The following is a 16,586-nucleotide window of genomic DNA, read 5'->3' on the forward strand; positions in this document are numbered from 1 at the left end:
CTTTTCTATGGTCATTCAAATTAAAAATATAACCAAATCAACAATGGCGAATGGCGATTGTCGGACGCCGGGGAATATCTTTTATTTTAATTCCGTTTCAAAGTGAGACCAATGTTTTTCCTTTATAATGTCAAAACAAGGCAAAAGAAAAATTACTGTCGAAATTCCGAAAACGAAGGACCTAGCCAACAGACCTAGTGTTTTCGAGCGTCTCGGAACCAAGAAAACTAGTGCAAAAAAAACAAGTGAACATTGTAGACAGTGGGCACAACACGGAAGTTGCGCTTACGGTAAAAGTTGCAAATTTGCTGCCACACACACATTGATTAGCCCTTCAAAGCAGCGGGCGGCTAATAAAGACAGTGAACAAAAACGATTAGTGAAAGATGATGCTAAAAGTAGGCTTCATTCGGCTGTAGTCGTGCGGTCGGGCCGCAGTCCCGATGGTGATATTGACAACTGGGACCAAAATGACCTAGAATGTGTGGACACAGACGAGCTGGAGAAACGAAGGCTCCAGCTTCAGCGTGAACTCGAATTGCAGTTAAAGATGGAATCTGGAAAAGATATGCGGAAAGAAAAAAAGAAGCCCGTGTCGAGCTCCTCGTCTTCGAGGAGCTCCAGCTCTTCAAGCGTCTCTTCTTCGTCATCTGATGGCAGCTCATCTTCCTCTTCCTCTGGACGGTGAGAAAATAACGTTTTAATTTAGCTCATCAGAAAAAAAATTGCAATCAATATAGCTCTTTATATAGCTCAGCAAATATGTCATGCTCAAAATACTTATTATCATAGTCAACATGCATGGAACATAAAACTTGTGAATTTGGGAATACCTGCATATTTCAGAATGTCAGATAGAGTTAGACTAAGATAACTGCAGCGATTTTGATAGCATAGTCTATGCCATAGACTACAAGTGTTATTTTAAACGTCAATCTTCTATGATATTATGATGTATATCAACACTTGCACAGTCTAATCCTAAAAATCACCCCTATTTGCACCATATTATTTTCGGAAGTACCTTTCAAATCAAATTATATAAGAGAATGGGACAACACTAGTGTTGCCACTTTTTAATTTCTACTTGTTTTTGCCAGGCTGTAGTTTAGATTTGGCTATGCCAGAAAAGTTGGTTAGCAACAATCCCATCAAAAACATAAATGTAAAAAAGGAGAGCCAAGTTCAATACAAAAATTATGCTTGGCTGTGGGGTTCGCCGCAAAAAGAATGGAGATTTAAATGAGTGCCAAGTTCTATGCAAAATCCAAATATGTATTTATAGGAACAAAATAACATTATAAACAAGTATTAAACTCTATTTCTTTGCTTTATTGGATACCTATAACAATTGCTGTTATTTAAAAAAATGCGAGATCTTAAAGCAGGTTAGATTTGACTTGGCCAGTTTTCATTATATCAATCATTTTATATATATTGTAATTCTGATAAAACCTGGCCAAGCCAAATCTAACCTACTTTAAGATCACACATTTTTTTAAATAACAGCAATTGTTATAGGTATCCAATAAAGCAAAGAAATAGAGTTTAATACTTGTTTATAATGTTATTTTGTTCCTATAAATACATATTTGGATTTTGCATAGAACTTGGCACTCATTTAAATCTCCATTCTTTTTGCGGCGAACCCCACAGCCAAGCATAATTTTTGTATTGAACTTGGCTCTCCTTTTTTACATTTATGTTTTTGATGGGATATCAATACTTTTTGTAAAGAAAACTAGGCAGGTATTGAGATTTAATGTTTTTTCTTGTGTTTCCGCTGCATGTTTTTTACTTCTGTTCTTTGTATTAATTATGTGGTGCCGCGCGCCGCCAACGACACACCGTTGGCCGGTTGTTTAGCGCGTATTACAGGTTTTTTGTATGGGGACCCCCCCTATTTTTTAACTTTTTTATTTTTAGATTTTTTCCTACGCTTACACACAATTACCGAGCTGGATTCCAAATTTCATCCTTCTAGGTCATCTGGAAGTAGGTTAGGTTTAGGTACTATATGTCAGTCACAATAAAAAAGAAATTTGTATGGGAACCCCCCCTATTTATTAACTTTTTTTTGTTTTTAGATTTTTTCCTACGCTTACACACAATAACCGAGCTGGATTCCAAATTTCATCCTTCTAGGTCATCTGGAAGTAGGTTAGGTTTAGGTACTTATATGTCAGTCACAATAAAAAATGGTTTTTTTTGTATGGGGACCCCCCCTATTTTATAACTTTTTTTAATTTTTAGATTTTTTCCTACGCTTTCACACAATAACTGAGCTGGATTCCAAATTTCATCCTTCTAGGTCATCTGGAAGTAGGTTAGGTTTAGGTACTTATATGTCAGTCACAATAAAAAATGGTTTTTTTGTATGGGGACCCCCCCTATTTTATAACTTTTTTTAATTTTTAGATTTTTTCCTACGCTTTCACACAATAACTGAGCTGGATTCCAAATTTCATCCTTCTAGGTCATCTGGAAGTAGGTTAGGTTTAGGTACTATAGGTATGTCAGTCAGTCTTAAAATTTACGACTTTTTGACCTTCATATCTTTATAACCGTTTGAGCTAGCTTCATGAAATTTGGGCTTCTAGATGTCCTTATGGATATAATTAAACACACGTAGTTTTATGTGTTTACGTTAAAGATGTTTTGAGTTATAGAAGGGTCAAAAGTGGCACCAAGTGGTTCGTGTAATATTACACTTGGCGCTGGCTAGCCAGTTCCTTTGCTTGAACTTGGCTTGACACGCTGCCGCGTGTCTAGATTTCACATGAATTGGTGGTTGTGGTAATCATTTCAGCGATTGGTAAAGAGCTTCTCAACATGCCTCCATTTTTCTATGTTGGTTCTTATATAACTAAAACTAAAAAATTTAAATAAAATAAACCCTGACTGTTTTCAACTTACAGAATTTTTTGGTACCCTGAATATCCTTATAAAAATTTTGTTATTTTGTTTATTATTATTATTCTCTTTATTCATTTTTCTTCTTAAGTTAGGTTAATTATAATATGCATATAAAAGTAAAATATAAAAACACTATTTTATTATTATTCTCTTTATTTATCTTTCGTCTTAGGATAGGTTCTTTATAATATGAATATAAAAGTAAAATATAAAAACAGTTACAAAACAATAAAAAATACATATAAACACATTATAAAAAACCTAACCTAGGGTGCCGCCGGCAGCGGGGCAGGGCCCAAGCTGCCGGTGGTCAGGGCTGCAGAGTAAGGAACCGACGTACTATACGCGCCGTGTCCAAAATTACCGCCTTCTGCATCTGACCCTTGATCCAACCACCCAGCGAGAGTCTCTCTAGGTGTTGGTCGAGACTCTTCGCTATGAGACCGTTCGCTGACACGACTATCGGAACAATGATCGTCGAGTCAACATCCCACATGGCGGTAATCTCATGAGCTAAGTCTAGGTACTTGCTGGACTTGTCCTTCTCGGTTTTCACGAGATTCTCATCATGGGGGATGGTGACGTCGACGAGCACGGTCCGGCGCTGCGATCGATCTATCAGTACGATGTCAGGCTTATTGGCTACAATAGTCCTGTCAGTGATGATAGATCGATCCCAATAGAGCGTGGCACGACCATTTTCGAGAACTGGCGCAGGTGAGTACTTGTAGTACGGTACTTCGCGGTCCACAAGGCCGTATAGAAGGGCAAGCTGCTGGTGAATAATTCTGGCTACGAGATTATGTCTGTGCAAGTACTCGCCGTTAGCAAGATGAGAACAACCGGAGATAATATGCCTGAGTGACTCTCCGGGACGGCGGCATGCCCGACAAATGTCGACCGTACCGTCCTTCAGGATATATCTCCGGTAGTTGTTCGTCATGATAACTTCGTCCGCAATTGCACAGGCAAAACCTTCGGTTTCTCCGAAGAGGTCCCCGAATCGTAGCCAGTTCACCGACGCGGGTAGGTCTACATCAGGTCCCATGAGGGCCTTGTAGAACCGCCCGTGTAGCTGCTTATCCTTCCATACCGCCTTGCGGTCCTCGGTGCTTAGTACTACAGGTTTGCGCCAGTTCTCGTTCGCCAAGGAGAGCGGCGTGAGGCCCCTGTCAACTGCCACCACATCACGATGCATCCCACACTCGTTGTTGAGGAAATAATTCCTGAGATTGTACACCTCACGGTTGTGAAGATTTTTGGCGTTTAGAAAGCCGCGACCTCCACATTTCCGTGGGATGTATAATCTCATAACAGACGAGCGTGGGTGCAGCATACGGTGTGTGGTGAGCAGCTGTCGGACCCTGTTATGCTTAGTCGGGAATTGTGGGCGTATCATACTATCTGCAGCACATCAGGACCTTCAATCGTGGATGACGAGGGCCTTCAATGAAATACGTTGTTCAACTCACAATCTTTACTGCACAAGACTCATTACAAATCACAGCACGCGATACGTTTCTTATCTTAAGCAAACCAGTGGATTTGACCCAGGAGCCGCCACAGACGTCATCTTCTCCCGTTCGTTCTCATCGTGCTTCATCTGAAGATTGATTGACAGCATAACTTATTATTATTATTATTATAGCCTCTTTATTTCCATAACTCTATTTTTTTAGTTTCTGTTAAAATATGTTTTTATGCTGTTGTTTCTCCTCCTTTCGTGAGGTATGGATCCCGTTTGGGTAAAGGCCTCCTCCCATTTCTTCCATAAATGTCTGTGTTTGGCATTGTACATCCAGTCTTTTCCTGCAACCTCTACTATGTCATCAGTCCACCGTTTGACTGGTTTGCCAACTTTCCTCTTGGCTGGTAATGGTCCTTTCCATCTTGTTGTTAGTGTTGTCCATCTGTCATCTGTATATCTTGAAATATGTCCTGCCCATTGCCATTTGAGCTTAAGGGCTTGTGTGAGCGCATCTTTGACGTTTGTTTTTATTCTTATAGTGTCGTTTTTAATTTTGTGCATTTTGTTTATTCCCAGTATGCTTCTTTCCATGGCTCGTTGTGTGGTGTTTATTTTTTGTTTGATCTTATTGGTGTAAGTCCACGTTTGACATCCGTATAATAAACTAGGCAGAAGGCATGTGTCCATTACTATTCTTTTTATCTTCATACTAAATTTTCCTTTCAGAATTTCTTTGAATGACCAAAACTTTCGCCATGTAATATTTTTCCTTCTATCTACCTCTTCCTCGTTATTAGTCCGTGAAAAGGAAATTTGCTTGCCCAGGTATATGTATTTCTTTACATATTCAATTGTATTTCCTTTTACATTGATGGGGGTGTCAAGGCTATTAGTCATTACCTTCGTTTTGCTTCTGTTCATTTGTAAGCCTACTTCATCGCTTTCCTTGTCTAGTGTCTGTAACATATTTTCTAGTTGTTTAGCTCTTTCTGCAAATATGATTATGTCATCTGCAAACCGCAGGTGCGTTAGGCGACATCCATCAATGTTAATACCATATCCAGTCCAGTTTATGTTTTTAAAAATATTTTCTAGTACGGCAATGAAAAGCTTGGGTGACAGAGGGTCGCCTTGCCTTACTCCTCTTTCAATTTTGATATGATCTCCTCTTCTTTCAAGTTTAACTCTGCTTGTGCTATTTGAGTATATGTGTTTGATGATATTTATGTATTTCTGTTCTACTCCTGACGCTTTTAGTGCGTTCCAGATTGAGTTGTGACTGATGCTGTCAAAGGCTTTGCTGTAGTCAACAAAAGCAACATATAGTGGTTTCCTGAATTCATTAAATTTTTCAATTAGTTGTTCCATTACATGTATATGATCGGTTGTGCTAAAGCCTGAGCGGAAGCCTGCCTGTTCTCTTGGTTGTGCGGTGTCGATTTTTATAGCAATTCTTTTCAGTATAATCGATGTGAAGAGCTTGTAGACACTTGTCAGTAGGCTAATGGGTCTGTAATTTCCAATATCTAATGGGTCTCCTTTTTTATATATTAGTACTATATCAGAAGAGCACCATTGTTTTGGTACTATTTCAAATTCTAGTATCATATTAAATAGCTTTTTTAAGTGTTTAAGTAAAATTGGAGCTCCTAGTTTAAGGCAGTCATTTGTTAGCCCATCTGGGCCTGGGCTCTTCTCATTTTTCAGTTTCTTTATGTGAGAGAGTACTTCATCTTCATCAATTGGTTTAACTATGTTGCACCCATTGCTGGTGATATTGTGTTCTTGCTGTAACGGTGTATTTTCTTTCTTGCTGTAGAGTTCTCTATAAAACTTAGTTGCGTGTTCTAATATCTCCTTCCTTGATTTGGTCTCGCCTGAGCTGTTCTCTAATTTTTGTATCCAATTTTTATGTAGAGACATTTCCTTGTAAGCTCTTTTGGTACTTCTGCGTGTATGTATGTTCCTTGTAATTATCTCTTCCCTGTAATTATTGTAGTCCTGTTTTATTGCTTTGTTAGTAATTTTAAACATTTCAGTGAGTTCCTTTTTTTGATCTTTAGTTTTGTTTTTAAGTTGTATTAATTCTGTGCGTTTCTTGATTAGTTGTTTTGTGTGATTGCTAAGTATTGTATGTTGTTTCCTTCTAGTTTCTTCGTTAGTTTGTAAGCTGCGCAATATATTCTCTTCCAGGTAGTTGTAATATGTTTGAACACTTCCCGGCACATTGGTTAATTCATCGCTAAGATTTGTTTTTAAATTTTCTATATAGTTTTTAATTTCGTCATCAGTTTTAGGACTTATTATCTGGTTTTTATATTTTTTTCTGTTTTTACTTTTATGACATAGACTGAATGTTGCTCGAAGTAGTCTGTGGTCTGAAGAGAAGTTGACTTTGTTTAAAACTTCCATGTTTTTTACCATATGATGTTTGTTAGTCATAATAAAATCTATCTCATTTTGGATTTTTTGGTTGGGAGATGTCCATGTCCAACGCTTACTGCTTTTTTTCTTTAAGAGTGTATTGACGATTAGTAAGTTGTGTTCGAGAGCATAGTCTATTAGCAGTTGACCCCTCGTATTGCGTTCTCCGTATCCATAATTTCCAAAACATGGGCTTTCTTCTTTCTTAGGCTGTCCAATTTTCGCGTTAAAGTCACCCATTACTATGAGGTTCTCATCCGCTAGACTGTGTGCTTTCTCCAAGTCGTTATAGAATGCTTCAACAACTTCATCTTGTGCTGTATCTGTTGGGGCGTATGTCTGGATAATTGAGATGTTAAAGTCTTCTATTTTCAGTTGTAGCAGGGCAACCCTTTCAGAGATCCCTGTAAAATTATGTATTTTGTGTTTATGTTCCTTCTTAATTAGAAATCCCACGCCATGTAAACCTTTTGTTTCACCAATGTAACACAGAATGTAGTCCTGGTATTCTTCGATTTGGCAGCCATTCCTCTTAACTTCAGATAGTCCTAGCACATCAAAGTTGACGTTTTCTAGTGCATGCATGAGTTGCAGGTATCGCTCATTTGATGAGAGGGATCGGACATTATATGTTCCTATACGTATAGTAGTATTCAAATTTAAACACTTTTTAGCCTTCATATGTGTGTGTGTATTTGTGGGAGGGTATTGGTCGCAATCCCCACGATGACCAATCGGCTTGGGGAGTATTGTTTTAGTTTGATTTGTTGGTGGTGTTGTATTATTATTATGGGGTTTACTTTTCCGGTTATATTTTGATTTTAGTTTTTTGACTGCGTTGTTTTTGATTGTTTGTTGGGCCGGATAATTTTTGCTTGCGGTCCCGTTGGAATTATTTGTTGGTGTGGACGGCGGTGAGGATGGTACCCTTTTTCTTTTGTCTTGGTGTTCTATCCTTTTTTCCTTAATTATAAGTTTGTCGTTTTTTATGATGGCGTATTTTCCCGACTCTCTAGCTTCTATCATCTTCGGTATAAGGGTCTTTCTCTCTTCAAGAACTTCTTTTGTAAAGTCTTCAGTAATTTATTAATATTTTTTAAGAAACAAAAAATATTACCCAAAAAAATGTGAAAATATTTTGTTTATACTGATTCAAAATAGGAAACTATTGTATAAATCGAGCTTAGATACCCACCTTACCGCATAATACGATTCTTATTTTCTTCCTAATTCGCGCAGTGAGTTTTGAGTCATTGAGGTCATCAAACTTGACAACAAAATGGCGGGCACCCTAGCATGTATGTGGTCTCACTCGCACAAGCATGGTATGCATTCACCTACACGAGCTTAGACTGTGTGCGTAGGAACGCGTTTGTTTCATACATTTGATTGCCAGTGTCCTAGGTTTGGTAAAGGTATTACTATTATACCAGCTGATCTTTATACTAACTTAATGATATTAAAAACTAAATAAAATAATAATAATGCTAAAAATAAAGCCCGGCTGTAATGTGTATGAATCCTATTTTGATCTTCTGTAATGTATTCTACATTATTCTGATTTTTGGTGTTGTTCACAAAGTATTTATTTTATAGGGAAGCAAGGCGAAAAACGAAGAAAGGGAAATTGAAAAGAAATTCTAGTTCTTCATCGGATGGTGATGCACCAGCTAAAAAGAAAATTGTAAAAAATGATACTAAAAGAGACAGAAGTGAAACAAAAAAAACAAGTGTTAAAAAAGACGACAGGCTTTTGAAAAAGACTGATGTCACTAAGAAAAAGCCCCTAACAAAAACAGCGCTAGGTAAAAAATCACTGTCACCAGGAAAGAAATCTGGTGGCACTCCACCAATTTCATCCAAGAGTCTATCAAAGGCTGTTGGTAAACATGGTAAGTCTCCAGCAAAGCGAGACAAGAAGAGTGCTTCCCCACATTCAAGTAAAGACCGCGAAAAGGACAAAAAAGAAAAAGAGAGAGAAAAGGACAGAGAAAAGGAGCGCGAAAAAGAGAGGGAACGCAGAGGCGGACGCAGCCGATCGCCCAGAAAAGGTAGGTCTAGATCACCTCGCCACCCTAAAGACCCAAGACGAAAAGATAGTTCTGAGAGAAGTAGACCAGTTTCACCTAAAAAGCAAGTAAGACGGGAAGGTAGCACTGATAGACATAGAAAACGATCTCCCAGTAGGGACCGTGATAGAGGTCGTGATCACAAAGATAGATCATTAGAAAGAAGGAAAGAAAAACATGACGATAAAGATAGACACGATAGAAAGGATAGAGGCCGTGAGAGAAATAAAGAGGGTAGTAAGCGTGACGACGGCAAGCGTAGAGGGCGTGATAGAGGCCTAGGTAGTAGAGGACCAGATAAAGGTCTTGAAAAACCAAACAAGCCTATGGAAAGACTGCTGCCTAGGCCTGAAGAGCGTTTAGCTGCCCTTGCGGCTATTTCTAATAGAGCTCTCGAAACAGATAAGAATTCAACTACTTCTAAAGATCGTCAGGATACACATTCGGAAAGAGGTGGCCGCAAACAAGATAGGCTCGAACGCGATAGGTCAAGTAAAAGAGATAGAATTGGTAGTTTGGATAGAGAAGGAGGTGATTATGAAATGGGTATGGACCGTAACTATGACCATGGTATGGATCAATATGAAAGAATGGATGATCGTTACGATGACGGGCCTAGGGACGACGATAGGTCACCGGGTTACGCTAGAGATAGACATTACGATCCTGGATACGATATGCCCGGTCCACCCAGAGGGTATCCTGAAGATGAAGATAGGATGTATGCTGACCGCATGGGTGACCATCGCGGTGTTGATATGGGTAAGAATTTTAAGCAATTCATGTGGTCTTATTACTAACCATAACTATTCATGTCTATGTGAACTAAGAAGCATACATACCTTTTTTACATGGATTCCCTGTGACCTGTGACTTCCACTTGCTATGATACTGATATACTTCTTTCGCCCCATAACATTTCATGCATGCTTGTCGGTTTTGGGTACTCTTTATCACATCTTTCCTGAATTTCTCTATGTTTATAAACCGTCGGATACGGATAACATGCCCAAGTACAAATGTTTAATTATTTGAAGGATACGACGACCGACGTCCACATCGCGACCATTCTTGGGAAGGGCGCTCTGGCTCCATGGACAGAGAGCGTTATATGCATCCACACAAAGAGTGGGAGAGCGAAGACTACCGCGGCGGAGATTGGGGCAGAGATCGACATTGGCCCATGCATGAACCACAGGTATTTAAATTCCAAGTTTCTTTTTTTACTTTAATCTTTTTTTACACATCTCCTTATCGTACTTAGATCTTTCATAAGGCGAGCTGATGATAATATGATGAAGACCATCATATTAAAGCAGCCGAAAGACTTCCAATACTGACAACGATCAATTCATAAATGCATATCTCAATTATTTTCATGATGAGCTTATCACCATTCATTTTCTAATTTTATTTATAAAAATTTCTGTTCTTAGGTGAGCATTTACTACCAAACCCTTTACCAGTACCAATCCATTGATTACCGTAAAAGAGCCTATGAAAATCCATGCTTTATCCTGTCCCACATATTCCTTGGGTGTCCCTTTCGTCATTTTGGTATGTTTTGAAATTGCTTTAATTATTATTTTAGATATTTCAAATTGTTAGTCTACTTATTCGTGGATATGCTGTTTACAGATGAACGACTGGGGTGATAAGGACGCGGATATGGAAGGGTGGCATCACAGAGGACACCCGTCGGGACCACATCGCGGTCGAATGCATGGTAAGAATTGCCTGTCAATGGTATAGGTAGAGCGGCCGGACGTCACGCGAAGTTCTGGGTGGGACCAATTCAAATTGTATATTCTCCTGAGACCCATAAGTTGTCTTGGTTAAATTTTGATTACTCAGATTGTGGAATATGTATATAATATATAATTATATACAGCAAGGTTCTGGCAAGGTAAATAATGTTAAGACCGTTTACAACCAGAATCGATGATTTTATACCTTGAATCTTCCCGTGTTCTGCACCTCGGAGTCGTAAACTAATACTTAAGTATTCATACCATTTTTCAGATGATTATAATCGTGGTATGAGAATGGACATGAGAGATAAACGTCGGCCACAGCGGCTCGAGCCGGAGGCCGGCGCCAAGGAGGCCGCGGCCGCCGCGCCTCGTGACGCCGACGCGGACGACAAGCCCATCCCGGACGACCTCAGCGAGATCAGCGATGATCCTGATGATATTCTAAATAGAGAAGATGTGAGCATCCACCTTTATTTTCATATAGTGTCCCTTTTTAACAGGCTAATCTTGTGTAACTGTAACGGTTATTTGAGACCTGTCTTGGCCTCATATGACCGATACACGCACTTCAGGCTTTTTTAATAATGAATGTAGACCTTCAATTAATAGGACATCATGTAGTTCATTGAAATGTGTGCTGTTTATAAATGAGTGTTTTTGTTTAAGATGATGGATCCATCAATGGATGAAGACAGCCAAGCTGCTCAACCTATGGATGAAAGTGTGAAACCTGATGGTTCAGAAAAAGAGTCAACTCAGGTAAATCAACAGTGTTTTTCAACATCAACTGATTTATAATGTTAAGCAAGTGTATTTTATTTTTGTTAAGTTTACATTAAATAATTTAATATTAATAAATTTACAGCTTTTCATTTACGTATCTAAATTGTTCATATCTTTATTTCACCAGTTACTAACTTAAGCCTTTATTTTAGGATACCAGTGGTGCTGGAGATGAAAAGGAATCCCAGGGCGCCAAGAATGATGAAGATGTTACTGATCTAGACTTTGAAGAAATATCAGATGGAGAGCTGGAGGAGGAGCGAACAAGAGGTTTGTTTAAATGCAACCATCAAAATATATTTTTCAAATTGTACATCTAGTCCAAAGCAGATTAGAACTATCAATGTTACAAGTTGACAAAGTGTAATGGTTTTGGCATTTTCAGCTGGTTTAGGAGACGCGCTTGGAGTAGATTGGGCTAGTTTGGTAGCAGATGTGCACCGGCGAGAACAAACCGCTCCCACTGGCGGGGCGCGTGACCGCTGGAAACCTGAACGAGTTCTCGCACGTCTCGGCCTTTCTGTGCACATGGCCGGCAAAGATACTGTTCAAGACATACTGCATAAAAATGCCGAAAGTTTACTTACCCAAAAAACTGCCAAAAATGAATCAAGCTCAGAGCATCCTCCTGAAAATGCTCCAGATCAGAATGGAAAGCATGAAGAGGATGATAAGCCTGTACTTCCACCAGATGTGGAGTCTTTGCATCCTGTGGCTGCTATTCAGGTATTTATTGACAAAGCTGTTTTAAAAGATAAACATAAAATCATGTTATTTCCTTATCTTGTCTATACATCTCGCGCGCGAGGTTCTAGAAATCGTAGGGGAAGCTCCTCCTACCTTTTACACTCTGAGCGACGAAGTCAGACGCGGCATGGCACGGCGCGAGGCAACCTGATGCTATCGCCAATCGCGATCCTCTTTGTTGATGACGTAGATTAATGAGTTTGTTGAATATGACAGGTGGCAGTCGAGAAGCGTAAACGCCAGCGCGCCGTTTTATTCGGATCGGGCTGCGAGATCACTCGGGCGCTGAGCGCGCGCCGGGACCTGGCGCTGCGGCGCTACCTGTGCCAGCTGCCCGCCGCCGAGCGCACGCGCCACGCCCGCGCCGCGCCCCTCCCCGACCTCTTCCACGCCGCCCGGGCCGCCCTCATGCGGCCGGAGGTTACTGGCTGACGAAGGTGTTCAATTGATGTTGCACCTCGTCTATTTCATTCGAAATAAGTGCAATAATCGAGACAAAACTCTTTATTTACTTATTGATTAGACTTTAAAAAAACTGAAGTGAAATTTAACCATGAACTATGTGTGCATAGTCGGAATTTAACATATTGATGGGATGTGGAGTGTAGTGACAAATCTACCATTGAAAGTCATAGGTGTAACTTATTATGACTCTGGACTGGACATTTTAGTGATAAGTCAATATAATTAATATTTTATTCCAACTCACTGATCCTATATGTGCCGTCAAATTTTACATTATGTATCTTGAAATAATTAAATATACAAATAAATTATAATTAGGTTGTTTTATTGCACTTATTTTTAAAGTATTTTAATCTTGATCAAAACAGAGTAAAACTTAAATACACGGTGTAACTTGAGGAAACCGAATAATTTTAACCACGCATTTCTGAGGTCATAAGAAGTAAAAAATTTAATATAAGTTTAAGTCAATTTCGCCAAAAAATATTTTTTTTTGTTGTTTTGTTTTTTCAATTTTTTTAATGTATTTGTTCATAAAAAATAAATGTTATTGGTAAACTTGTCACTTAACATTGATTTTTACAATTTTTTTTCGTAAAACCTACATTTTGCAAAGTGTTACTGGTCACTTTTTGACATCTATCAATAAGGATATTTAGACTACGTCCCATAGCAGCAACATCACCATCAAAAAGGCCTCGTACACTATGTAACAATAAAAACTTGTTTTTTTTTTAATTAATAATATCTCTGAAACTAGGCGAATTTCAAAAAAGTTTATAGGACATTTTTGTCTCTAAATATGATCAGGAATACGCTGTTAAAATTATTCGGTTTACTCATGTTACACCGTGTATACATTGAGTACTAAATAAACAATAACTTGTTGTGTATAATGATTATAATGAATCACACTGAACTTCTCGTAGATTCCATACACTAATGTTTAGCTGACACTGTTGACATCCTTGCACAATAATGAAACATCTTCACCAACTGGGATTTCTGTTTTAGCCTGGCCCCTAAAATTAAAATAGTATGTAAATTATAACATTAAAGTGTATCAGTCTGCAGTGTGTAGTATGCTGAAAGTAGGATGTACTAAACCAAAGATAATACCATGTGTGACATTCCACAGGGTAAAGTAAAGGTATACCTCTTAGTAACACCAAGTAACACCACAGCACCACATTAATATCAGGGCACTGTTAAATAGCATAAATGCCAACCTAATAGTTACCCATAAAAATAATAATAACTGTTTTATGTAAATGTATGTACTACTCTCAAGGTAACAAATATCACAATTTATTTACTTTATGACCCCTGCGGTACTAAACTTCATATTATTCATTGTCTTGCAGATACTAAACACTAGAGCAGTGGTTCTTAACATTTTAGTGATAAGCGGACCACTATAACTTGGGTTTGGGAATTAATACCAGTTCAAGTTATGGTCTTACTAATAAACATTGATTTATATTTACAAAAATTAACCTATTATTTGTTTTTTCATTGGGTACCTTGAATAAATTAATTAACACTATAGAATTTGCACTTCTGTTAATAAAAAATATAATATGAAGCTATCTATGTCTTACTTTTTGAAGAGAACAGCACCAGCAATTCCTTTAATAATTAGTTTGGATGCATCAACATGTAACATTGATCCTTCCCGCAAGCCAAGCACGGGGCCACCTTGGACTTCCAAGTACTCATTGATTCTTTGGTCTCTTGTCTCTCCTTTATGAGTCTTACTCTCCATTTCAATATAATGTGGATTTATATTAAATGGGACAATTCCAATAGCATCAAAAGTTGGTGGATAAACAATAGGCATATCATTAGTTGTGTTTATACTTTTAGTAGCCACATTTGTTCCGGCGCTGCTGCCTATGTACAAAAGGTTACCTTCATCAACTCTACTTCTGATAAGTTTGACCAGGTTCTTTTCATAAAGACGCTTCAGGAGGAGGAAAGTGTTGCCTCCGCCAACAAATATTGCTTTAGCAGAATTAACTGCAGCTTGCTGATCTGGATATGTATGAAGTCCTGTTACGTTAAATCCCCACGGATCTATAATTTGTTTTATTTTTAATGTGTAACCATCAAAATCATTTTGAGCGTAAGGCACAAAGATTAGATCATGGACATTATTTCTGAAACCAAAATATATTTTATACAGACATACATAGTTGCCACAACTTATTAGTTTCGAGATTCTGTAAAGTAAAAGTAAATCATAACAAGCAAAAAATAAAGGTAGAAGACTTACTTCTGTAAAAATGAGGTTATTTCTTCTTTAGCAAACTCGAGCAATGAATATCCATGGCAATTTGATGAAGACAGAAGTAAAGCTTGACGACGAGACTCCATAATGGGCGTTACACTTGCAATGCGACTGAACGGTTTGCCAACAATATGTGATAAAGAAAACAATGGAACATTTAATAGAAAATATGAATACCGCATGAAGAAAGCGATTACTTTTATCTTTTATAATCTAAACTATACTGATATAGTCATTTAACTATTAAGTAAATAAATACGTTAGATAATATAAAAAATCGTATAAGTTCGTCAAAACAAACTTCTACAAATAGGAATTTGACAATGACACCAACTTTTTTGACGTTTGTTTTTTTTTGTCACCTGGATATAATCTGGATGGTCGGTATTCCATCTGTCCAATATCTTGGTCCTTGGTAGAGTCTGTGCGGAAAGAGAAGAGTCGTGGCAGAAACGGGAACTAACATTTTAAATTTTATATGGCAATCAAACCTTTGACACCTGTCTTGTAAAAAGTAAACAAACTTCTGTCAATGTATATTTTTATTAACAAAAACCGCAAGTTTTATGTATAAAATATTCTCAAAACACGATAAAACCGTACATAAAACCACAAGGAAAATTATATTTAACATTGTTCGGTTTTGTCAACGGGAAGAAAACGGCTAAAAGCCGACTATCGACTTACAAAAAGTCGCGGAACGTGTTTCCGCTATTCGCGGGTATTGATGTTGTATTTAATATTAAATAATTACCTATTTAATAAGCCCCCTAAGTAACTTGTCTCCGGTACATAATCGGTAAGTATATTCATTCAAACTATATTAATTTTCGTAAATATGCAGGTTCATTCATGATCTTTAAAATAACTGACAAATAGTCTTGATACTTGCCATTTTATGCATATTTATATGTAATTTCTTTTTCAGGATTGTGTAAAAGTACCTACGGTATCTCGAATAAAAGACCGCTAAGTAGGTGATATGCAAGAATTCGTAATCTACGTGCCGGATTCAAGCACATCCAGTTCAGATTCTATGAGTGTCCCTGGTTGTTTTGAAGCTAGCTCAAACATAAGTGACATTGAATATTTTAATTCAGACTTCGATTACAAAGAATAAAACTTTTTCTAATAAAATATTTCTTTATTTGTAAGTTCGTTTACTAGGTTCTGAATAAAACTTTTTCTAATAAAATATTTCTTTATTTGTAGGTTCTTTTAGTTACGAAATTATATTTCATATTTAGCAGTGACTTTTCGGCGAAGTAAAATATCGTGAGATGAGAGAACCGGACATATCCCAATAAGGCCTACCTACTTATGCACTATTTTTATTCATATTCATATTTATTATTAATAATATTTATTATTAACATTACAAGTCAAATTTACAATGGATGAAATATATCCCAGATAAAATTACAGTTCTATTGCCCGATTTCTACCCGATCTACCCGGTTTTAATAACTGTTGGACTGCACAGATTAGGCAGTACATAAATGAGACTCGTATCTTGTTTGGTACTAAAATTACAGTTGTATTAGGCAGATTCTTAACTAGTTTTAGCAGTTTTGTCAATCGCAGTCACTTTTTAGTATCTGAGATAAAAAAACAAGTGTGTTTTAAAAAGAAAACTAGTGCCTGCGCTAAATCAGAGGATTGAGTTGACG

At 37.7% G+C, this 16,586-nt stretch overlaps 2 protein-coding genes across 2 annotated transcripts; one reads left to right on the forward strand and one right to left on the reverse strand.

Moving 5' to 3' along the window:
* The first annotated feature begins 21 nt into the window (after positions 1–21).
* On the forward strand, positions 22–12,940 carry LOC134663931 (zinc finger CCCH domain-containing protein 13-like). Its single transcript, XM_063520473.1, has 9 exons — positions 22–684; positions 8,405–9,639; positions 9,915–10,075; positions 10,516–10,603; positions 10,900–11,087; positions 11,298–11,390; positions 11,567–11,684; positions 11,800–12,140; positions 12,378–12,940. The coding sequence occupies exons 1-9, from the start codon at positions 128–130 to the stop codon at positions 12,591–12,593; spliced, it is 2,997 nt and encodes a 998-aa protein (XP_063376543.1). The 5' UTR covers positions 22–127; the 3' UTR covers positions 12,594–12,940.
* Positions 12,941–13,018: 78 nt separating this feature from the next.
* LOC134663944 (probable alpha-aspartyl dipeptidase) lies at positions 13,019–15,243 on the reverse strand. Its single transcript, XM_063520490.1, has 3 exons — positions 14,902–15,243; positions 14,228–14,785; positions 13,019–13,648 (listed from the first exon to the last, which is right to left on the reverse strand). Exons 1-3 carry the CDS (start codon positions 15,096–15,098, stop codon positions 13,573–13,575), a joined length of 831 nt encoding a protein of 276 aa, XP_063376560.1. The 5' UTR covers positions 15,099–15,243; the 3' UTR covers positions 13,019–13,572.
* Positions 15,244–16,586: the final 1,343 nt, after the last annotated feature.

This window comes from Cydia fagiglandana, chromosome 4, assembly GCF_963556715.1.
Source record: "Cydia fagiglandana chromosome 4, ilCydFagi1.1, whole genome shotgun sequence".
NCBI classification, from domain to species: domain Eukaryota; kingdom Metazoa; phylum Arthropoda; class Insecta; order Lepidoptera; family Tortricidae; genus Cydia; species Cydia fagiglandana.